At 49.7% G+C, this 24,273-nt stretch overlaps 1 protein-coding gene across 1 annotated transcript in view; it reads left to right on the top strand.

Annotated features, from left to right (window-relative positions):
* Window positions 1–10,858, top strand: part of CACNG2 (calcium voltage-gated channel auxiliary subunit gamma 2) — a 98,175-nt gene extending 87,317 nt beyond the window's left edge. The window contains exons 2-4 of the mRNA XM_016223422.2: window positions 319–402; window positions 9,370–9,510; window positions 10,323–10,858. Coding sequence (XP_016078908.1) covers window positions 319–402; window positions 9,370–9,510; window positions 10,323–10,858 — 761 coding nt within the window. The remainder of the gene's footprint in view (window positions 1–318; window positions 403–9,369; window positions 9,511–10,322) is intronic.
* Window positions 10,859–24,273: the final 13,415 nt, after the last annotated feature.

Genomic DNA, 24,273 nt, shown 5'->3' with positions numbered 1-24,273 from the left:
GCAGTCCACAGCCCTAAACCAAACCTCCACCTCCAGCCTCCACCACCACCGAGCTTCCGCTAATCCTCAGAAGCCTCAGTGGAAGGCTGGGTTTTGAAGTCTTAGGCCTCAGATCCTCTCTGAGAGCACTGCAGGGGAAGGGGCGTGTTTTGATTCACCAGGAGGATGTCCAAACAGACAAAGCAATACCGTCCTCTAGGGTGAGGGCGAGGACTGAACCAGCTTCAGCAGAGTGAGAGGTCAGGAAGAGGCCAGTGGGTCTGAACCCCGGAAACTGTGATGCCTGCCTCATGTGTCCTTTTTCCCCTTGTTTTCCAGGGAACTTCAAAGGCCTCTGCAAGCAAATTGATCACTTCCCAGAGGATACAGATTACGAAGCTGACACAGCAGAATATTTCCTCCGTAAGTGCATGCAATTTTTTATCTCCTTCATGGTGACGGGTCCTGCCCTCTAGCCTTCAGAGCACCAAACACCAGGACTGTCTAGAGGTCCTTGTCTCAGCAGAGGGCTGGAAAAAGCTGAGCCTTCCCCCTTCCCTCCTGTCTGGAGGCCAAACCTTCATGCATGCTGTTCCCTCTGCCTGCACCACTTTTCTTTCCCTTCTTTGTCCTACTCGTCCACCAGGTTTCAGCTGAAACATTACCTCTTCCAGGAAGTCCTCCATGCCCCTGAACATATTCCCAGAGTAAGGCACTTTTGTCATGCTGTAAGGTCCTTGTTTATTTGGGCAACCATCTCCCTCACAGTCCTACCAACGCTGCCAGGCCAGGGGCTCTTGTTTGCATTATATTTTCAGCCCAGTGGCCTCAGTAAATACTTCTTGAATAACTGAATGAAGAAACTTATCAGGCGGTGCCAGATTAGAATTTCTACTGAAACAATAGATCAGATTGTTTTTCCTCCCCCACAAGTCAAGTCAAAGTTGAATCCTGATGTAAAAGCTGCACTCTTAAATCCACCTGAGACATATTATCAAGAGAAAGCATTTGAGTCCCAAAGAAACATTCTCAAGAATTGGCAAAAACTAACAAGATGAAATGTTCCCTGAGAAAGGGATTTCCAAGAGAGGGGTTGAGGGCCCTTGACACCTGGGACACCAAAGCCACCAGAGCAGAAGTGACTGAAGGCTCTGCTCGAGGCTCTCAGGCCTGCTCCTCCTGAGATCTGCTCTTCTCCCAGGAGCATCCCGCTCTGCCCCTCCCCTCCCAGTTGGCAGAGGGCTTAGCATTACCCTCAGATCATTTTTATGAAAAATGCAGGAGGCATTTTATTATATGGATCATCCATCTCTTTCAATAATTACTCCTCACATCAAATCCAGCTCAGGTCAGCCTGGAATCCGGGCGTCACCGAGAAGCCCACGGAATATGACGTCAGCCAGGCAACTAAGGAGAGAAAGGAAGGGAACACGATGCGGGCAACTAAGGAGAGAAAGGAAGGGAACACGATGCAATTTATAGATTTCTCTCTAAGGGGAGGAAATATCTTACAATGCCCCTCATTTATTTTTATGAATTCCTGCAAGACGTTGCTCTTAAATGGAATTCCTAAAGGGCAGTTTGGTTGTATTCCCTGTTACGACGTCTGGGGCTCCCAAAGGAGTCTGGCAATGGGTGAAGGCAGATTGAACACCATCTGCACACTACCCCTGTGCTCAGGACTGAGGAGATCCAGATGAATGAATGCGACACAGTCCGTGGCCCTAGGGAGACCACGTGGTACACAGCCTGGTGGGGAGGACCCTCAGGGAAAGAGCTGGACTGGGAGACTCGCACGCGGAGATGCATCCTGCACACAGAGGTGGAAGGGGAGCAAAGCTGAGCCCCACACCCACAGCCGCACTGATTGAGCACAGCTAGATGCCAAGTGCTTGCAGCAGGAATTCCATCTCCTTCTTTGCTATGCCTAGAACAGCTCCTGGAATACCGTAGATGCTCAATCAGCGCTTTTTGTTAAATGAAGGAAAATATCGGGTTCTTCAGTGACTGTTCCCTGCCTACGCTATACCTCCTTCTCCTTACTCTTAAAGAGAAAAGAGCTTAGATTGTTGGGCTCATTTTGGTGTCCCTGGGCAAAGAACTTGAACATACATTAGCAGTGCAGGATCTGAGGGTCTGAGTTGACTAAATCCAATACTTTTGAGCATCTATAATAGGAGGTCAGCAAACTTTTTCTGTAAAAGGACAGATAATAAAAATTTTAGGCTTTGCAGGCTGTACAGTCTGTCCCAACTACTCAACTAACCTTGGAGCACAAAAGCAGCAGAGACAAAACAGAAGCAAATTAGTGTGGCTGTGCTCCAACGAAACAACTTTATTTACTGAAACAGGCAGCAGGCCGCATGCAGCATAGTTTTTTGACCCCTGATCTATAATACACTAATCTTGAGCTAGACAATAAAAGTAATTTTTTAAAGCTGGAAGATGTGAGTTCCTATCGTTGTCTATTCAGCTGTAACCTGGCTGGCTAGAGAAGCTAGAAGACAGGGATCATTCTTGAAGGACCCTCTGCCCCACTAAGGCAGGCAGAGCAGGGGCCCAGGGAGGCTTGCAGGGCTTCTCCTGTGGTGGGCGGGGCTGTGCCTCAAGGTGGGCGAAGCTGCACCAGAGTGGGTGGAGCCTGAGTCAGCTCTCTATTCAGGTCTGTTAAGCCTGCCTGCAGGATGCACCTGCCACACGGGAGGCTGTGAGAGGCAAGGAAGTAGCCTCTGCCCCCGAGGGCTCGCTGTCTGGAGATAGACCCATGAACATAAGGTGTATGCCATGATATAGGTTAGAAGGAAGAGTGGGGCACAAGGGAGTGTGGCTCCTCGCCCAGCCTGGAGGAGGTGGCACCAAAGCTGAGACTTGAACTCTAGAAGCATTCATTCATTCATTCACTCACTCACTCATGTAGCACTCACTAAGCACTCACTATGTACAGGGCGCTCTGAGGGGCCATCGATGTGTCTGCTGTGGCGCCTCCCTACCCCTATCCCTCCTGAACAAAGCTTGAGGAGCATGACGAAGAGCAGAGGTGGTGGCAACCAGGGTGTGACTTCCTACAGCTGTCAATGTGTCTGTGTGTCTGTCTTTGTGCATGAGGGCATGAGTCTGCGTTGTGTTGTCTTTCAGTGCCTGCATGTCTGTGCACCTGCATGTCTGCCTGTCTGAATGTGTAAGTGCCTGTGTGTTTGCACATGTCTGCTTGTGTGCATGTGGGTCCCTACATGGCGAATGTGCGTGCGCGCGCGCGCGCGCGTGTGTGTGTGTGTGTTGCAGCCAGGAAATGGGAGTGGTATTTTCTAGCTGTCTCAATGTGACTTAAAGCAGAGAAAGAAGATTAGAGGAAATGAGTTCCCTTCCAGTCATGTATTAAGCACCTACTGTATGCTAGACCCCAAAATCCACTGTACTGTGGCCACTTGTAGCCGAGGACTGCAGGATGGGATCAGGCTCTCCAGAGAGTGAGAGCCTGGGGCTGGAGGTGATGGGCCGAAGGTCAGCTGCTGTCCCTGACATACTCTGTCCAGGGAGAGTGGAGGGGCTGGCACCCAGAAGTTGCACATGTACACACACACACACACACACACACACACACACACACACACACACCCCAGAGCTGCAGTAACAGGGCCTTACTATGTCAAACACTTTTTCCAGAGCCTGGAGTGAACAGAAGCGGAGGGGAGGGAGGGCTCTTGGCAGGGCCTGTCCCTCCCCACCAAAAGAGGTCTCATTTGACTACACTTGGACTAGGAGTTGACCCCTTCTCAGAGCTTCACTGGCCACCCCAGAGTCGTTGAGGAAAGCTCCTGGAGCAGCTTTAGACCAGGAACAAATACCTATAAGGAAGGGGAGGTGAAAAGCAGCCAAGGCAGGGAGGACTGGCATGAGGGTTATTTGGAGGAGAACTTTACTGAACTTGACCGCCATGGGAGGTAGGCAGACATAGCAGCAGGCTTTAGCACACACTGCCTGGGTTAAAATCCAGCTCTGCCACTTCTTGGTTAACCTCCCAGGCCTCGGATTCCTCGCAATGGGGACAATGGCCATTGGTACCTTCCTAGAGTTGTAATGAGGCTAAAATAAGTCACTGTAAGACAACTCCACACCAGCCTGGATCATAGTAGGCATTAGCACTGGGCAGGCATTGGCCATTACAGTTGTGTATGTTACACAGTAAAAAGTACAAAGGATGTAGATTGAGCAGTGAAGGGAGAAGGGGTGCCAAGAAGAGGGCTTCAGTTTTCAGTGGGTGGTCAGAAAGGTCCTCACTAGGAAGGAGACCTAAAGCAGGTGAGGGAGTGTGTCTGGTCCTGCAGGTGTACTGGGAAGAGCATTCAGTGCAAAGTGTCTGAAGCTCGCAGGCTCAGGGACAGCCAGGAGGCCACGTGGTTAGGAAGAGAGCATAAGCAGGCAGATGGGAGGCCAGGACTGTACGCCTCAGTTTTACTCTGAGATGGGACCTCAGGAAAGCTGTGAGCAGAGGAGAGGTAAGGACTAGTGCCCATGCTAACAGTATCACTCTGCGTCTGCCACGGAACTATGGGGTCTGAGCAGGCGCAGGGAGACCAGAAAGAGATGATGGCCGTAATCCAGGCTAGAAATGCAGGTGGGGGGACCAGGGCAGGAGCTTGGAAGGGGACTGAGAAGGGGTCCATTCTGGATGTATTTGAAGGCAGAGCCAGCAGGATTTACTGACAGCCTGGTTGGGGAGAGGTGAGAGAAAGAGAGGACTCAGTGACTAAAGACGGTGAGCACTGCTGCCCTTCTCCGAGGCCAGGAATGTAGGAGGAGGCTGGGTTGCAGGGAGGTGATCACTGTGTTTTCCAACCTGCATGATTTGTTATGGATTCTTCTCTGTCCCCACTGGACCATGAACAGCTACTCCTCTGAGTAGCTGCAAATAGAGTTCTCCCCACCCCCACCCAGTAGGAGATGTTTGCTGAACGAATAAATGAGAACCCACCCTCCCTAGGGCCCCCTGGTACATTCACCCTCTTCCCAGGTTGAGGACAGAGGTGGATGCTGGGTCTCAAGCTGAGCTAAAGCCACCTTTCCCAGCCTCAGAGAACCCCCCTCCTCTCTATTGCCCCTTCTCCATCCCCCTCTGCCAATCTCACCAGGCACCAAGGGGATTCCTAGGCACCTAAGCATGGGAAGTGTGGGGAATACCAGGTGTCCAGGTCTGAGCCTGGGATTTAGAGTGAAGGACTTGAATTCAAGGTGAGGTCTGCTCTGTGGCCTTGGGCACATTACACTTCTCTGAGCCTGGATGAATACCAGCCCCGGGGGACTCTGAGAATGAGACCAGGGCTAGGGTGGTGCGTTGTTAGGGCTTCCCAGCTGCCCCTGGGAACACCTGGGAGAAGTCCATCACCCCCTCCTTCAGGTTAGAGTTTAGAAGCACAGTAAAACATCCTCCCGGCTCCTGAAATGCTGGGGCCACACACACAGCCCCATCCTCCCATTTTACAGATGAGGAAATACCGAGGCCCAGAGAGGTAAAATGACTCATCCCAGCCCAGTACACTTGCTGGGCTGCCACCTGCCTCCTGGAACATTATGCAGGGCTGAGTGCTCCTGTCCACTGTCCCAGCCCTGCAGCCCCTTCTAGCAAAATGGTTTTGAAAGACATTCCCACCAGAGGTCATCATGGTCAGTGTGGCTAAAACTGTTGTGACCGAACACTGCAGTTAGAGAGCCTGCTAAGCCGCAGCTCGTGCTCTCACATCCATGCAACCAGAGCCAATGGGTCACAAAAAGGTGCCTGCCCTCCACCTACTCCACACACATCGGCAGTTTCTATTCGGTCCTGGCATACTCATTTAAGTGCTGGCTGCAACCACCATGCTGACTTCACGAGCTAGTCATGAGTCACAACCTGCACTTAAACCACCACCACCCGAAGTTACCTCAGGCCCGGGGGGAACAGCAACAATATGCTCTGCTGGGAGAGAACCAACATTTCCCAGTGCTCTCAGGTACCAGGCACTGTTCTAACTGCTTAAAATGCATTCTCATGACTCCTCACTGTGGCCCTCTGGGCTGGTGTCTGACCCTCTCGTTGCAACACAGGAGGCAAACTGAAGCTCAGAGAGGGCAGGCAGCACAGCGAGAGAGATGCGTTCAGGCCACTCTCTCCTGATCCTGCAGCTGATCACCAACCCCAGAGACAAGAGGAACTGGGAAAGCACCCAGGACCTGCACAGATGGCGCTCCCGAAGGATGCTCACTGGGTTTCCAAGTTCCTTTCATGTGTCATTATATACAGCAAACGCTCATTGGATACCTGCCTGTCCGTGCAGGGCCTGACACTTTTATATATTACCTTCATTCATCTGCACAGCCACACTAAGAGGAAGGTGCTGCTGGTGTGCCCAGGATACTAATGAGAAAGGGGAGGCACAGAGGCCACAAAGACAGTGGGAGGACAGAATGGGACCCCAAGCAGTCCGCACCTGGAGCCCATGCTCCCAAGCACCACTCTCGGCTCTCTCTCTTCCCCTCATCCACCATCTTCGGTTCATTCTTCCTCCTTCTCTGAGCTCTTGCTCTCCTCTCCAATAATCTTCTCTTTCTCCCTCCCTTGTCCCTCTCCCCCCTTTTCTCTTCTCTTCTCTCTCTCATCTCCCCACACACTTTCACATACACTCACACACACTCTCACACTGTCACACTTACACACTCTCACACAAATGTACTCACACACGCATTTGCTGTAGCCCATCCACTTTCACAGTCACCGGCTACCCCATGCAGCACAGTGTGGAAGGAGGAGAGGGGGAGAGAGGCCCAAGAGCCTAGAAGCTCCTCCCAACCCAGTGCATCTGTCACTCTATACGTTAAAATGGAATGAATACCAAATGGGGTAACAGGCATAAAGAGCTTAACACCGTGCCCAGAAATCAGGAGCCTGCCCTCCCTATATATGACTATGACGACTATTTTGTGTAAAGACTACGACTGGCACAGGGAATAGGTGTGACAATAGCCTGGCCTGGCTGAGTGGGCCCTGAGGGGAGGTCTCGGGGGACACAGGACCTTGAAGATCACGTAGTCCAAGCCCACCAGAGCGCATACCTAGGCCCACAGAAGGGAAAGCACATGCTCAGGTTCCGTGGACAGCCAGGCAGAGTGGGTGCCAGGCCTGCTGAACTCCCACCCCACCCCCCCATAGAGCACCTCCTCTTCTGCCTGCCTGAATGAGGAAATAGCCAGGATTTCAGGTCAGGCGTCCTCCAGCCGAGGCCACCATGGAGAGGGATTTCCCAGCAGGCAGCCATAGGTGCCTGGGCCCATGAGGCACTAGTGGTGAAATGATTTGTTTACAGAGTTTGGCCAAAAAGACTATTAGCATGGAATTTCCAGCTTAGGCCACCTGTTTAGAAGGTAAAGTGTCAACCCTCCTGGGTGCTTATAACACTCTTCATTTCTGTCACCAGTATAGAAAATAATTTACATGTTGTCTACGGCTGTTTTCATGCTACCATGGCAAGGTTGAATAGCTGCAACAGAGACTACATGGCCAGCAAAGCCAGAAATACTTACTACCTGTCCCTTTACAGAAAAAGTTTATGAACACCTGCTTTAGGTACATGTAATCTCCTCGAAGCTAAGGCCCATGGTGTTCATGGGGTGGTATGAAGTTTAGATGGGTTAACCCACAGCAGGCACTTAGAAGAGAGCCTGGCACGCAGGAAGAACTCTGTATTAGTAGGCATTGTGTAGTTCCATAGGCTTATTCACAGGTCAACAAATACTTGTTGGAACAAATCAGATATTTTCTGCTCCTTATTATAGATTTAGCACTAAGACCACGCCAGCTTCAGTGGGTAATCAGGACAATTCATGGGGAAGTTGTATCTGAACATTAGAAATAATAAAAATTGTATTTTTACTGTACTCCTTGTCATGTCAGAAACAATGCAGATATTATCCAATTTAATCCTTATAAACTGTTGTGCACACACGAATTTTATTATGAGGATCTTGTTAACATGTACATTCTGCCTCAGTAGGGAGGTCCAGGGTGGGGCCTGAGAATCTGAATTTCTAGCCAGCTCTCCCATGCCGCCCATGCTGCTGGTGCTCAGACTGCCCTTTGAGCAGCAGGCCTTACAACACTCCTGCGAGCTGGATATTATTCTTGCCCTTCCCACTTTACGCGACAGGGAAACTGAGACTCTTGCCCAAGGTCACATAGATAAGTGACAAAGCCAGGATTTGAATTCAGGTGAGACTAACTGCAAAATCCCCATTCTGATTCACTGGCTGATGGGCTTGGGCAAGTTACTTCACCTCTCTGAACTTCAGTTTTCTCATCTATCAGTTGGAGCTGAAAAACACACCCTGAGGGGCTGTTACAAGGATTAAATTTTATAATATACATTAGGTACTCACTCAAGACCAGACACAGAGTGAGTGCTTAACAAGAATTCTCTCTCTCCTGGGTCTTCACAAAGCTCTCACCATCCCTGTGTGCTCACAAAGATGAGAATGCAGGTGGTTTTCACTGCACGCCCGGGCACCCATGTGTGTGTGTGCAGGTGTGTGCGCTGAGGGATCAGGGTGGGGATACAGGGTAGGGAATGCAGCTAGGGTTCGCCCCACACATGCCCCCAAACTATTGTTCATCAAATGTTTACTGTATGCCCCCAAAGACTTATCTAAGTGCACTGTCAGAATCAACTCATTTAATTCTCACAACAATCTTAAGAGGCAAGTACTATTACCGTCCCCATTTTACAGATGAGGAAACTGAGGTACAGAGAGGTGAGATAATTTACCCAAACTTACCCAGCTAATAAATGCTAAAGCCAGATTCAAATCCCAAATCCAGGCTGTGTGATTCCCTGGCCACTACAAGTACTGCCTCTCAATGTGTCCCAGGTACCCCAAAGAGCAGAAGAAGGAGCTAAAAATTGCCTAAGGATGTCAGTGAAGGCTTCACAGACAAGGAAACTTTGAGTTGAGTTTTGATGGTTGAATAGAAGTTTACTGAGTGAAAAAGAGCAGGAAAAACATTCTACTAAAAAAGCTTAGTATGTCAAAGTCAGACATGCAATGACATGATATGGGAAGTTTACTGTGGCTGAACAGAGGGAACATAGGCATGAGGCTGGAGCTAGGCAGAGGCCAAGTCACACAGGGCCCTGTGAGCCTCAACATGCACTGGAGTTTGGGCCTGTAGGCAGTGATAAGCCCCTCCAGGGCTGTGAGCTGGGCAGTGGCTCCCTCTCTCTCCTCCCTAGTATTGCTAAGCAACCTCGACTCTGGTCCTGTGTCCATAAAAGCCCATTCCTGTGTGCTGGCCCTCTCCTCCCTCTGGCATGCCTCAGTCTCACAGCCATGTTCTTTCTCCCCCTGACCCTCCATGTTCCACAGGGGCTGTTAGGGCCTCGAGCATTTTCCCGATCCTGAGTGTGATTCTGCTTTTCATGGGGGGACTCTGCATCGCAGCCAGCGAGTTCTACAAGACTCGACACAACATCATCCTGAGTGCCGGCATCTTCTTTGTGTCTGCAGGTAATGAGAACCAAACCAGGCAGGCCAGAGCCCAGGCCTACCAGTAGGAAGAAGAGTGAGGTTTGGGTGCTCACTGGCTGGGAGGACCTGGACAAGAGAGGAGAGGAGGGAGGAGAGGAATCTCTGGGCCTAGCAACAGATCATATTGAGGGGAAGGCAGGTTGTGCTAGGGCTCCCACCTGAGCCCCCACCCCCACCCCGAGTCCTCCACGAACATCCCAGACTCTGTCCCTTAGCCCAACGGCCCATCTTCCTCCCAACTCTTAGAAAAGGGCCATTTTCGCTTAGCAGTGAAAGCAGGTGGTAATGCTCAATAAACAATACCTATTATTATGATTGTTACTCAATAGTTGTAGAATGCCTCTCTCTTCTCTCCCCTCTTCCATATGTTACCATTAGCTCTTTCTTCTGTGGCTTTCTCCAAATGAAGTGATAAAGAATTAAGGTGATGCTTGCCAACATTGAAGTATACTCACCTATCCATACACTTTGAAAACAAAGGCCCATTCAACTGTCCCTGCCCTTTTTTATAATGTTTTTGTGATTTTAGAAAGCAAGGAAAGGAGAGAGAGAGAGACAGAAACATCCATGGGCTGCTTCCTGCACACCCCCTACTGGGGATCAAGCCCACAATTAGGGCATCAAACCGACAACCTTTCTGTGCAAGCGATGACGCTCAAACAAGCCACGCAGGCAAGGGCAACTGTCCCTGTCCTTTGATTCTGCCCAGTGCCTGACCTTCTGCTTGGAAATTAACATCCTTCTCTCTGATTCTGCCCCGTCCCCCTCCGTGTCCATCCTGTGCCCCACAGGTCTGAGTAACATCATTGGCATCATAGTGTACATATCTGCCAATGCCGGAGACCCCTCCAAGAGCGACTCCAAAAAGAATAGTTACTCGTATGGCTGGTCCTTCTACTTCGGGGCCCTGTCCTTCATCATTGCCGAGATGGTCGGTGTGCTGGCCGTGCACATGTTTATCGACCGGCACAAACAGCTGCGGGCCACGGCCCGCGCCACGGACTACCTCCAGGCCTCCGCCATCACCCGCATCCCCAGCTACCGCTACCGCTACCAGCGCCGCAGCCGCTCCAGCTCCCGCTCCACCGAGCCCTCACACTCCAGGGACGCCTCCCCCGTGGGCCTCAAGGGTTTCAACACCTTGCCGTCCACGGAGATCTCCATGTACACCCTCAGCAGGGACCCCCTGAAGGCCGCCACCACGCCCACCGCCACCTACAACTCCGACAGGGATAACAGCTTCCTCCAAGTTCACAACTGTATCCAGAAGGAGAACAAAGACTCTCTCCACTCCAACACAGCCAACCGCCGGACCACCCCCGTATGAGGCCGCGGGGCCCAGTGCGCCTGCCGCCCCAGGCAGAGCCCAGAGCAGGCGCGGCCCGTGGGGTGGGCCAGGGCTGGGGGCCGGGGGGAACCAAACAATCCACTGGGGGGGAAACCTTCCAAAAGCAAAAAAACAAAAAAAGAGAAAAACATAAGTAAATTTAAAAAAAAAAGAACAAAATATAAGAGGAACAAAGAAGCCAAACAACAGAAAATGTGAAAAAAACATAAGCGAGGGAAGGAAAAACAAACTTTAAAAAAGCAAGCGAGGATAAAAATTAAAAATAGAAAATAAATCTAAAAGAAAATGCATGATTTCCCATGTACCATTATTTTAACATTTAATAAAACCAATTTAAATGAAAAAATAAAAGGGAACTAAGATAACATTAAAGCAAAAAAACGAGAAGGAACAGAAAAGAAGGGGGATATTCTTTGTATTTAATCAGGGCTTTCTGTTACTTATTTTTTTAAACTCTGGAAGAGTTGCTTTTCTGTTCCCTTTAACCCCAAGCGACTCTGCCTCCCTGGGTGAGTGGGGGGTGGAGACTCAGAGGCCCCGGGGCCAGGTGAGCCTCTTGGTCACTGCCAGGTCCCTGGAGCCTCTGGATGGGCACCCCAGGAATGCTGGGCAAGCTCCTGGCTTGCGAGCCCACTCCACCCAGCATCAATGGGGCAGTTGTAGGCCTCCGGGTGACCCAAGAGTCCTTGGTCCCTCCTGTCCGAAAGGTGCCTGGAGGGGGGTGCACTTGGGGCTTGCCTAGCCCCCAGGTTCCCAGTCCTTAATGGTCCTTAACCCACTGTGATGACTTCCTAGGCCTTGAGGGAAAGGAAGGAGAGGGGATGGCTGCTGGTGGCTTGCTGAGATGCCCAGAAACCCCGGAATCCTCAGGGTGAGCCTCTTGGGGTCACCACCCCAAGATCCTGTCCTTGGGGGCAGGAGATCCCACCCCACCCCCGGGGATATAAAGCAGCTCTCCCTCCTCACCCCTCACCTCAGGGCCACCCAATGACCCTGGGGCGATGGTGGACCCCCAGATTCGTAGGCCCCCAGCCTCCTGGGAAGGGGGCTCACTGACCCTTTGGGGGGGTCCTGACATTGCAAAAAGGTTTCTTTTTACAAAAGAAAAAGGAAAAACAAGTGGTGATTTTTTTTTTAATAAAAAAAACCACAGACTATAAATAAATGTAAATATATAATAAGTGGATTTACTCGCAAGAAAATCAGATAGTATTTTTCTTTTAATTCTTTTCCAGCTTTAAACTGTGAAAACAAAAAAATGGGGTGGGGTGGGGGACTTAAAATTTAGCAGGGAACTTGTAAAGAAAAAACAGAAAACAAATATACAAATCCATTTTTTAAAAATACTGTTGTGAGAGATTAGAGCTGGGCTTAAAGCAGGAGGGAGAGACGAACGGCCCTAGGGAGCTGCAGGGAGTTCCTGTAATGAGAGAACTCTTCCTTATACCAGGAAGATGTTCACGTGGGAGAGAGAACCACAATGGAGAATCCTCTCTTTGGGAAGGAGATCGCACACCACACACGCACACACACACACACACAGAGTCCTTGAAGCCCAGCGCGAGACTCACTCACAGGGATACACATGCCAAGTAAACCCTTCCATTCCCATACGCAGGCAGAGGAAGGGTTCAAAGATGACTCAGGCCCTCCAAAGCCATGGACAACTCCATACTGGCCTTCATGCTCGCGCGTGCCCTCCCCACACACACGCACACTACTTGCATGCATGGAAAGGACACCAGTCTAGAATCCAGCTTTGAATTCTGAAATCCCTTGCTGTGTAGCCTCTCTGGGCCTCAGTTTCCCTTGTGTAATAAGCATGTGGATTGACCCAGATGAGCTCCAAAGGCTCATTCTTATTCTTGATGCCGATGACTTTTAAGATATGCCACCTGCCCAGAGGAAGATGCCAGAGACGACCAAAATAGCTGCCATCCAGCCCCATACATTGAGAACATTTCTGAATTATCGGTCAGCTGTTCACACACACACACACACACACACACACACACACACACCCCATATGCCTCCTCACTGTGCTCCCAACCCCCTGTCCCCACATCCAACGTCAAAGCAAAAATTACACACCTGAGCAAACGTATCCTGCCGTTCAGAGAGGGAAAAGGCACCAGAGGTCCCCAAAGCCACTCTTCATTTTGTGTCCCCTTTAATGCCATAACCTAGTCACAGAGAGGGAAGGGGGCTTCCTTGAGAGAAGAGATCAGGCACCACGCTTCCCCCACTGTCTTTGGGGGTCAGAGAAAAAGAGGATCCTCCAAGGTTTGCTGGAGTGATTAAAGCCAGGGGATGGAGAGGAGAGCTTTATAAAGTTTGGTCCCAGAGTGAGGACCAACCTCAAAAGTTAAACTGACACCACTGACTAAAGTCTGGAGCATCCCATGTTGCTCCCCTTTCTTCCCAGAGGGACAGGGGCCAGTTCAGACGGAGAGAAACCCAATAGCTTTGCAGAGCTTGCATTTCAGCCCAGCCTGCCAGCCACTCTGCTGAAGGTGAGGGGCCCTGCTGCCCCCATCTGCACATCTCAGTTTGCCTCTTTCTTGACACTGCCCTGGCCTGAAGTTTCTTAAGTTGAGCTCTGGGGAGTGGTGGGAGTGGCTAGCAAGGCTTTTGGGGTTTGCACGCTCCCAGCTGCCCTTCCCGTCTCTTAGCTCTGTCCTCAGGTCAGCAGCAGCTGGAACCCTAAATTCAGCCTGAACCACAAGGCAGAACATCTGCCTGCCCAGCCCAGAAGTTCATGGGAGGCCCCAGGGCCCCAGGACAGAGCAACACAGGATTTTTCAGTGTGGGCAGAAATCACACTCTCTCCCTCCCCACTCCAACCTGGCCCTCCACCCTACCCGATTCCAACCTGAAAGGATCAAGGGCTAGAGAGAAGGGGGAGGCCCCAAGAAAACAACAAACAAGCGGTGCTGTCCAAAGAGGACAGTTGGCCCCAATTCTCTGAGTTCTGGCAGAGTGTTTGGGATGGAGATCAGTGCTTCTCTCCAGGTTGTGAGGCCTGAGTCCTGGGTCCTCTTGAAAAAGGTCATCAGGTGTGGCTGAAACCAGCATGGCAGCTGGAAAAGGGCGGGGGCCTGGAGGGAAGAAGCTGGGATGGGGCGGGCGGCAAGGGAACTGCTTACCAGGGCAGACGATTGCTCATGTCCAGCTCAAACCAGTTCAAGAAACCAACCTCCATTTTATTTTCTCGGTGGGTCCTTTTTTTTTCAGACTGTTAACAGAAAAAATTTTAAAAAGCAGAAAACTAAAAAAAGAAAAAAAAAGAAAAAAATCCTGGTACATGAAATAAAGATTTTTTTTATAGCTTGGTCCTCACTTCTGTGGATTTCTTTAATTGCATTCTCAACTCCTGGCATCCCATTTAAAACAACTGCAAAGCCACAGATTCTTAGAGTTGAGGGATAAGAGGCTTAGATGCCAAGCAGTAGTGTCCCCACAGGAGTGTCAGGTCACGAGTCCTCTCATAAATATTCCTTACTGATCCTTTCACTCCTCCAGTGACAGGGGGCTCACCCCAGCCCACGCTGGGCAGCACGCACTGGTGAAAGTCTCCTCTGCACAACAGATTTTAATCCACTCTTCCTTTGAATCCAGCAACGCTGAATGAATCCCTTCCCTTTGCAGCACAACACTTCCTCAGAAGATTGTAAGCACAAGTCCTTAAGTTTTCGCCTTAAAATAAACCAGCCTGCTCAACAACCCAATGACAGTCCAGGGTTTCAGTTTTCCCCATGAAAGTGTGCAGCCTGGAGTTGACACAATTTTCAGGGGCTCCCTGTACAGAGGTGCTCCCTGGAGGAGACCGTGGGTCATTGGGAGATGAATGGGGAGGATCTCAGAAGGGGCCCTGGGACTCTCTTGACTTGAAGAGATGGGAAAGGCAAGATGGGATTTTCCAGTCAGCTCAGGCTGCTATAAAAAAATACCACAGACTGCAGGGCTTAAACAACAGACATTTATTTCCACAGTTCTGGAGGCTGGGGAGTACTGGATCAAGGTGCCGGAAGACAGGTTTCTGGTGTGAACTCTTCCTGGCTTGCAGATGGCACTTTCTCTCAGAGAGAGAAATCTGGTCTTTCTCTTCTTATAAGAACATGAATCCCATCATGGGAGTCCCACCCTCATGACCTCATTTAACTCTATCTCCCAAAGGCCCCACCTCCAAATACCATCACATTGGGATTTAGGGCTTCGATATATGTACTTTGGAGGGAACACAAGAATTCAGTCCATAACAAGATGCTAATAGGAGAATGTGACCCTCAACAGTGAAGAAAGGCCCCATTTCAAGGCAGCTCAAGAGCTGGCCTCCCATGTCCAGCCCTGGTCTGGCCAGACTGCCAAGGTCAGCTATCTGAAGGAGGGCTGTACATACCTCCCAAAATGCATTAAATACACTTAATTTAGTTCATTTTAACTTTAAAAAACTGTCATACCACTTAGGATGGAAGGAAGGAAGGTATTTCAAAATCAAATCAAGATTTTAAAAGTGAACAGAAAAGGACTCATCTGCTGGCAAATCAGACTATTCCTTCTCCTCCTAACACCTCCTGTGCCCACCTGCCCATCACCACTTTACTGAATTTATTATACTTGACTCAGAGATGAGGGATGCACTCACAACCAACACCATGACAAACAGGAAAAAGAAGAGCTGACCAAAGCTTGTTTAAAATGAAAACATGATACGTTGTTCTGAAAAGAAAAAAAGAGCTTCATTTTATCCTACTGACATCGCTCATCATAGATTTAAAAAGCATGGAGGTTGCATTCACTACAGTAGCTGCGATTTTAATATTTTCATTTGGAGAGGCTGAAGGTGATCTATGGGGACCATCCAAGTCACCTTCAAATCAGCCATGATAATGCACAGTGATGGGGACAGGGGAGAGTCCCAAAAGTCATGACCCAAGTCCTGACACAGACCAGGGCTTCTCTACAAGCTCTGAGAGGTGGGGCCTCTAGGGGGGAAGACACTGTCTAAGATTGGAGGAGGAAGCTTGGTCACTGTGCAGCTCTCCCTGGAGCTCAAGAGAAAGGGGATGGCATCCTCTGAGCCACACAGATCCAGAGGAAGCCAGCCCTGCACTATGGGTCCCTGGAAAACTTAGCTCTAGAACTGGCCAATGCTCAGAACTCTCCGCACAATTCAGCTCAAGTTCCCAGGGGCCAGCAAGCGTCTCTCCCTCCAGCTCACCCCTAACATTTACAATCCCAAGGCAAGAATACAAATGGAGGCCGACATACCATAAATCTGAAAATTTAACAGCTAAAAATCCAATTTAAAATAATGCTCTATCCTTCTATCCTGTATTTCAAAATCTCAACCTCCTCTGATTTCTGTACCCCAAAGTGGCAGCACGAGGCAAGCCTGTACTAGGCCCTCAACCCTGGCACCTGGCACACAACCCAGCTCCCCTTCCCTTCCCACCTTCAGCTCCACTCAGCATACGAGGAGCCTCTCCCACAAATGTGGTGCCCATCCCAGCCTGCACATCCACGTTCCAGCTACTGCCACCCAAAACAGCCCCTACCTGGCCACTCCTCAGGCCAGTCCAATCTCAAGACAGATGGTAGCTAGCCCTGGAATCTGCTTCTGGTCCCTTTGGACAGAAATTCAAAACACAGGTCTAGAAGAGGGGCATGGGCTCAGGGCGAGTGCTCAGGGCGAGCGTGTCCTATTGTCGTAAGAACATGGGGAGGGGCGTGATCAAATGAGGGCCAGAGCAAGGGCCCCTAAAGCCCAGGGCCCAAGGCAGGGGCCCCTCCCACAGTACAAGTCCACAGCACAGTCTCTCTCTGGCTTTTGATTGTAGATATCAACACTCAGGGCCCAGCCCAAGGGCTCTGACTCCCAGAGTTTCAGTTAAGGAGCCAGAAAGCTCAGAAGACCTATATCTTCTTGGGGGAAAAGGCAAGATGGAGCCCAGAGAGGACAAGCAATGTGTCCAGACTTGCACTATGAATTGGCCTCAAGAAGGTTCCAGGCCCCAGCCTCCTGGTCCTGCACTGTCCCCAGACACCCTTCTGATGGAGGTTTGAGGAATTCCTTCTCCATCCTCCGTTCACACTCCAGGCTTAGAGTTTCCCCCTGACAGTAGTACTGACCTCACCAAACTCCAAAAGCTCCAAGCATATCTGCAGGGTGTGAGGGAAGGCGGCTGTCTCAGTAGGTGTCTAGACCTGGCTAACAAGGAGCATCAGTTTGGACTGGCTTCCAAGACAACGGCTGAGGAAGCTGGCTGGTAGCCAGACATTGCCTGCTCCCCTAGTGCCCAGGCTCTGGAAAGAAATGTTGCTGGGCCAGTGTGCAGATTTCTCCCAGAGGAGCTCTGCCCCTCTGGTCCTCCCCACCGCAGGCTGTCACAGACACAAATCCAGAAGTATGCTGGGACCACCTCCTTACAGGCATCTCTTCTCAACTCCATGTTCAGTGGGGCCACAATGGCATTTTGAAATTGGCCATGGTGGGAGTGTTTACACCAAAGAAATGGGCAAATGCTACAAATCAGGGATTCTGGTTTTTTTAATGAAGAGCTGATTGTCAAACATTTACCAGCATACCATTGCATAAGTGTGTAGGTGTGGTATGTGCATGTAGGTTTACTTATGCACACCTTTGAGACACATCCACAGTACGGGTGCATGTGTGCATGTCCATGTATATATTCTTACATGCACACATTCTTGTGCATGCATGTCCACACACATACACACTTCTGAAATTAGATCCACTCACCAAACATACTCATTCAGTCTGTCAGCACTTACTGACCACGTCTCCTCTACCAGGCCTTGGTCTTGGTCCCAACTGTACCAACATGACAAGGACATGGACTTTCCTTCAGGAAGCTCTCTGTGGAGACAGGGCCATGGACAGGGAAACAGAAGGTTGCTGAGAAAGATGATAAAGCCACACAAAGGCGTGGAGAGGAGGGCGCACTAACACGGGGCAGGTACATCTTCAGCAAGGATGTACACGCCCACGGCACACATTTCTCTACATAATCTACATGCATCCTTGCACTTACATGCAAAGGTGAGCATAGAGGTGTGTATACTATGTCACAGATGCTTCCATCTGTGTGGACGCATGTGCCATACATGTGCTTGTGTGTGCATATATGTGTGTGCCCATATGTGCCCAAAACATCGGTCAGAACAAAGGAATACAACACTAAGGGAGATGGCCCATTTTTGTCACCAGCCTCTCTCTTGCTAGCTCTTTCTTTCTGTTAGTACCCCTCTCAATCTCTCTTTTTCAGTCTCCTCACCCCCCTCTCCCTCTCTTGCTCTGGCTTTTTTCTCTCCCTCCTCTCCCTCCCACCCAGTGACCAGCCTCAATCTCACCTCACCCACACTGCGTTGCAAAGGATTCCAGGGGGAATAAAAAGTAAACGGTTGGCCAACCCAGGCACCTCTCTCAGCCACTAGCATGCAGAGCAGAGCAGAGCACCACGGATGGGCTCTCGGAGGCGGCTCCCTGCAATGAGGCAGACGCGCAAGAACGGCTGGCACGAGCGGGAGGAGGGGGTGATCCCTTCCCACCCATCAAGTCAGGGAGTCCGCAATGACCTGTCAGGACCCCTAAACAGTTCAAAATTTTATGGGATATGAAACTCAGACACAGACATCAGGCAGGATGTAGTCAGCTGTCAGAGGGTGACTCCGAGCAGGGAGAAGGTAGCCAGGGGAGGAAAAGGGTAGGACTTGAGCTAAACCACTATTTCTCCCACTCAAAATCTTCAGCAGCTCCCCAGTGCCCTCACAGTAAAGTCTTTAATGCTCTCCCTCATCTGGGCCTTGGTTGTCTGTCTTACCACAGCAAACTGGGCTTTACTGAGAGCCTACAATGTGCCGGGCACTGTCAGATCATATATTATCACAGCCCTGTTAAGTAGATAAGGAAACAGAGGCTCAGAGAGGCAGAAATGTATGGGAACTAAGAGGGTGGGCTCTGGAGTCACACTGCCAGGGTTCAGTCCTGGCTCTTGCCACTAACCTGTAGCACAACCTTGGGCAAGTTATCTACACCTCAGTTTCCTAATCTATAAAAGGGGAATGATAATAATAGCACTGTTGTTATGGGGAGTACATGAACAAAAGCATTCTGCCTGATACATAACAGTTATATAGCACTTTCTATATCAGTGAACACTCAAGAATGTGCTGTGGCACCAAGACATGCTCAGACTGTGGCAGAGCTGTGTTCAGAGTCCTCATGCGCACCCACCACTTTGTCCTGCCTGCATCATCTACACACACAAGCACACACAGGGTCACCAGTGAGTGCATTAATGGAGGCTGCACAGGGCACAGACAGGCAAGGAGAAGGGAGGGTGAATTCTCCTTGGCAGGGCAGAGGGGGCCTGGGTTGCAAAGGCAGTGCCAGGAGAGGCTTCACAGTTCTGGGCTGTAAAAGCCCTTGAGGGCTGAGGCTTGGGCTATACCCGCCTCCTTCCTGGTGCTGCCCCAACCTGGTTCTCAGGAATACTCAAGACCGCTCTGATGCCTTTCATTCATTCATTCATGCATCCATCCATCCATCCATCCATCCATCCACCCAGTTCCTATTACATGCTGCTCTGTGCTGGGGGTAGCAGTAATCAAGAGAGACCACAGCTCCAGCCTCATATAAGTCATATTCCAGAGGGAAAAGGAAAAATTAGCAAGTTAAGAATCAAATAATAATATAATTACAAATTGCCATGAGTGCGATAAAGTATGTTCATTTTAAAAAGTAAAAAGTAAATTGATTTTAAAAAGTAATAAGGCTTGACCTCCTATGGTTAATGAAAACTCAGTGACTTAAAACAATAACCATTTATTATCCGCTCAGCTGGGCAGTTCTGCTCTACATGGTGAGTACTAAGGCTGCAATTGCTCACGGGCTGGACTGGGCTGGAGCAACCAAACTGACACACTCAGGGGCCGTAGTCAGTGCTCACTGTCAGCTGGCAGCTCAGCTGAGCTGTTGACCTAACTCCTCATTTCTGCCCCTGTGGACTCTCTGTATCTTGGGCCTTTCACAGCATGATAGCTGGGTTCCAAGTAGCAAAAACTGAAAGCTGCCAGTCACTGGAAGGCCTGGCCTGGGAAGTGTCAGCAAGTCACCTCTGCCATATTCTGTTGGTCAAAGCAAGTCCCAAGGCCAGTTCTAGGGGGAAGAAAAACCAAGTCCAACTCCTGATGGGAATAGCAGCAGATGTGTGAGAAGCGAGGAAATGCTGGGGGAAGTCTTTGAAGGCCAGCTACCACAACCCCCTAGATAAAGCACTCAGGGAAACCTCTCTGAGATGCTGACTTTCAGCTAAAATTTGAAGGGTCAGGAGGGTGAGTCAGACAAAAACAAGGGATGGAAGGGAAGGGAAGGTTCCAGGCAGAGGGAATAGCATGTGCAAAGCCTCTTTTCCTGAGGCAGGAAAGAAATTGGCCTGTGAGTAGATCTAAAGATGACTCAATTGGTTATCCCTGGCGAGCAAGGGACAAGTAACACAGGATGAGGTGGGAAAGGTAGGCAGAGGTCAGTCCTCATGGGGCAGGCCTTTGGATTTTGTTTTAAGTGCAAGGAAGGCCCCCTCACCCAGACATGACAGGGAAAATCACCCCTGAGCTCTCCATGCAAAATTAATGAAGCCAGAGCCAAGGTTAGACACTGTGCAGGGACAGATATAAGTAAGCCAGGTCTCTTCCCTAACTCTCAGAGTTTTATTTGAATTATTTACTTGTGATTTGCGATCTGCCCTTTTCCATCCAATTAACCTCTATTTATGCAGCTCCTTCTATGAGTGGAACAGCTTACAGTAAAAGACACATAAATAAAAAAGAATATTGTTCTAGCCAGTTTGGCTTGGTGATTAGAGCATTGGCTGGCAGGCTGAAGGGTCCCGGGTTCTATTCCTCCTGGTCAAGAGCATGTACGTCAGTAGCAGGCTCGATCCCTGGCCCCAATTGGGGCACATGGGGGGGGGCAACCAATCAATGTGTCTCTCTCACATCAATGTTTCTCTCTCTCCCTCCACTCTCTTTGAAAAGCAATGGAATAAATATCTTCAAACGAGGATTTAAAAAAAAGAATATTAAAGTTAGAAAACCAAGGCCATGGAAAGGCAGAAGCAAAAAATAAAAGCTTCCTCGCAAGCAAGGCAAAAAGGGAAGCATCATAAACTCTGCAGCTTTCACTGTCAGAGTCAACACTTCAGCTGCTGTGGAGAAGAACATTTTTTTTTCTTGCTCTCATGCTCTCTAGAGAAGAGAGAAAACACACATGAAACAATCATCAACAAGTCAAAGCTAAAAGTAGAGAAGGGCAAAAGAGTGCCTCAGACAGAAACGGAGCTGGAAGTCTTAGAGTCCTCACATCTCAGAGCACTCACCCCTTGAAGGGCAGCAGAAAAGAGCAGGCAGGAAAGAATGGGTAGTGAAGTTAGGAAGCTGTATCTAAAGCCCAGCTTCACTCTTCCCCAGCTGTGTAGCACAAGTAAGAGACAGCCTCCCTGAGCCTGCATTTCCTCATCTGCAAAATGGGATCACTGATCTCACCTAGGATCAGCGGCTAGGATGCTCTGAGGAGACACTGACTGTGAAAGCTCCAAGCACAGCACCTAGATGCAGCTGGTGTCAGTGAAGAAGCATCATAGCTGGGATCTATCGAGCTTCCCCTTGCACCAGGCATTGATGGACACAATTTTTATTTTAATGCCAACAGCAACATTTTGGGATAGATCCTATTATTGTCCCCATTTTACAGATGAGGAAATGAAGCCCAGAGAGATTAAGATATGCATTCAAGGCCACACAGCAGGAATGTGGTGGAGCTGGGACAGTAAGCCAGGCAGTCTGCTGGCTCCAGAGCTCGCATCTTCACCCTCACTGACCCGCTTCTCCGATGGGTTCTCCTTCTCCCTTCCCTTTCTCTACCTCCACCCTCCATAGTATACCCACTCTGACTGCAAAGTGCTCACAGCTGATGGAAGCTCTTCCGCCATGGAGCCATAACTGTCCACTGGCTCACCTCATGCTCACCTCACTCTCACCTCCTTCCCATGCTTTGCCTCTCTCTTGTCTTAGCTCTGTCCTGTAGAGTTTGTGAAAAACACACTAAACTTTCTTCTGTGAGACAGCCCTTTAGAGTCAATTGCTTCCGCTGAAGGGACTGGCAAAGGCTTAACATAAGTGAGACTCAGAGCTGGCCATAAAGGGTGAAGAGGATTTTCCCCACAGGCTCCTTGACAGCAAAGACATGACTCCACTTATCACTTGCTTGGCACGTGGCAAGGCCTAACAGTCTTATGAATTGAATAAAGGTGAACGGAATTGAATTGAACTGAGTTGAGTTGAATTGAATTGGACTGAACTGAATCACAAGGTTGAATGGATGAAGGGTGAAAGGATGGACAGAGGGTTGGATGAGTGGATGGATAGTTGGTTAAATAAATGGAAAAAAAATTAATGGATTTTTAGATGCTAAGATGATGGATGGACGGACGGACGGACGGACGGACGGACGGATGGATAGATGGGAGTAGATCTGGTGACCTAGGTAGCAGGAAAATCTGGTAACTGAAAGCACAGAGGTAGGAAGGATGGATGGATAGATGGGAGTAGATCTGGTGACCTAGGTAGCAGGAAAATCTGGTAACTGAAAGCACGGAGGTAGGAATGACCAAGGTGTGTTAGGAAACACTGAATACATCAGTGTGACTAGGGCAGAGGGTTCGCACCAGAAGAAATAGAGAGTAAACACCCCCATTGCCCCTCCTCTAGGGACAGATGGAGGTGCTGTGGAGGGTGCCATACAAGTTGTGTGCTTGGTGGTTGCTGGGAAGGGAGGAGTTAACCACAGGATGGCTCCCAGGCCAGCTGCGACCAGGGTGACACTGACAGATTACAGCGTGTCCTCCGCACTAATAACACTGCGGCGTCCTCCTCCTGCCGCTCCCCAGCCAGCACCAGCTCCAGTGGATCAATACCAAGAGATGCACACTGAAAACCCTCAGCCAATTCCCTCCAAGGCTTGGACACGTTAAAGCACAGAACTGCAGAGTGAAAGGGACCTTAGAGATCAGTTCATTCCCCAGACTGGGAGCTCCTTGGGCCAGAGATGGTGTCCCATTCACCTTGGCATCCCCTGTCCCATCCTAGGGCCAGGCAAGGATAACCCTCTCCAAAAGTTTGCTGAGTGAATGAATCAACCTCCTGGCCAATGCAGGAATCCTCACAAAAACATCTCTATGGCATATGGTCCCTCAGCCTCCACTTGCATACCTCCAGAGACAGGAGGCTCTCCATCTCCCCTAAGCAAACAGAGCTTTTCTTGATCTGACAATTAAAATTGCCTTCCCATCGTGCTAAGTGAAATAAGTCAGAGAAAGACAAATACTGTATGGTTTCACTTATATGTGAAATCTAGAAAAACAAAGCAAAACAAAAACAGACTCATAGAAATAGAGATCAAACTGATGGTTGCCAGAGGGGCGGGGATGGAGGGATGGATGAAAAAGGTGAAGGGGAACACAGTCAATAAGATCGCAGTAAGTTTACACGGTGACAGATGATAACTAGACTTAGTATGGTGATCACCTCTTAAGGTACATAAATGTCAAATCACACCTGAGACTAATGTAATATTATATATCAACTATATTTAAATTTTAAAAAATTTTAATCACCTTCCCTATTTTGGGTAATCTCCCCTCCCCTTTACTTGTCCATGAACTTCTATTTTTCCAATTTCTTTCTCTTTCCTAGCCACCTTTCTTCCCCTCTCCTAAACCAACCAGTAAACGAGTCCTCACCTCCTGGGGTGCTGAAGTCACATGACTGAGGAGGGAGAAGGGAATTCACATCCACTGAACATCAGCTCTAAGTAAGATGTCAGTGATCTACATGTACTGTCTCATATAATCCTCAGGAACGTCCTGCAAGGTAGGTGCTATTATCCGCACCTCACAGATGAGGACCCTGAGACTCAGAGAGGTTAAGTAAATTGCCCAGAGTCACTCAGACACATGGTGGCAGAGCCAGGGCTGGAATCCAGGTCTGTGGGGTTCCACTGTGCTGCTGCAGCAGGGCACACAGCATGAATATTTCCCACATCTCGTTCCTGGCCTCACACGAGTCTGGAAAGGACTACACTGGTCCTCTAATCCTCAACCCCCAGAGAAAATGGAGGGACTTGCTCAAGGTCACCAGGGCTAAGTGGCTGCCCAGATTGGGGACTCTTCCTCTGGAGCCTACCACTTCTCTCCATCTCCCCGACCTGAGGACTCTGGCCTCCAAATAGCATTTCTCATGGAAAGGAACCAGGGCTGCTTAGAGAAATGGCTGATTCCAGGACTTGGGAAGGGAAAGTACAAGGTGAACTGGAA

This window comes from Miniopterus natalensis, chromosome 2 (genome assembly GCF_054644295.1).
Source record: "Miniopterus natalensis isolate mMinNat1 chromosome 2, mMinNat1.hap1, whole genome shotgun sequence".
Classification (NCBI taxonomy): Eukaryota; Metazoa; Chordata; class Mammalia; order Chiroptera; family Miniopteridae; genus Miniopterus; species Miniopterus natalensis.
This window is presented reverse-complemented; position numbering and strand designations above follow the sequence as displayed.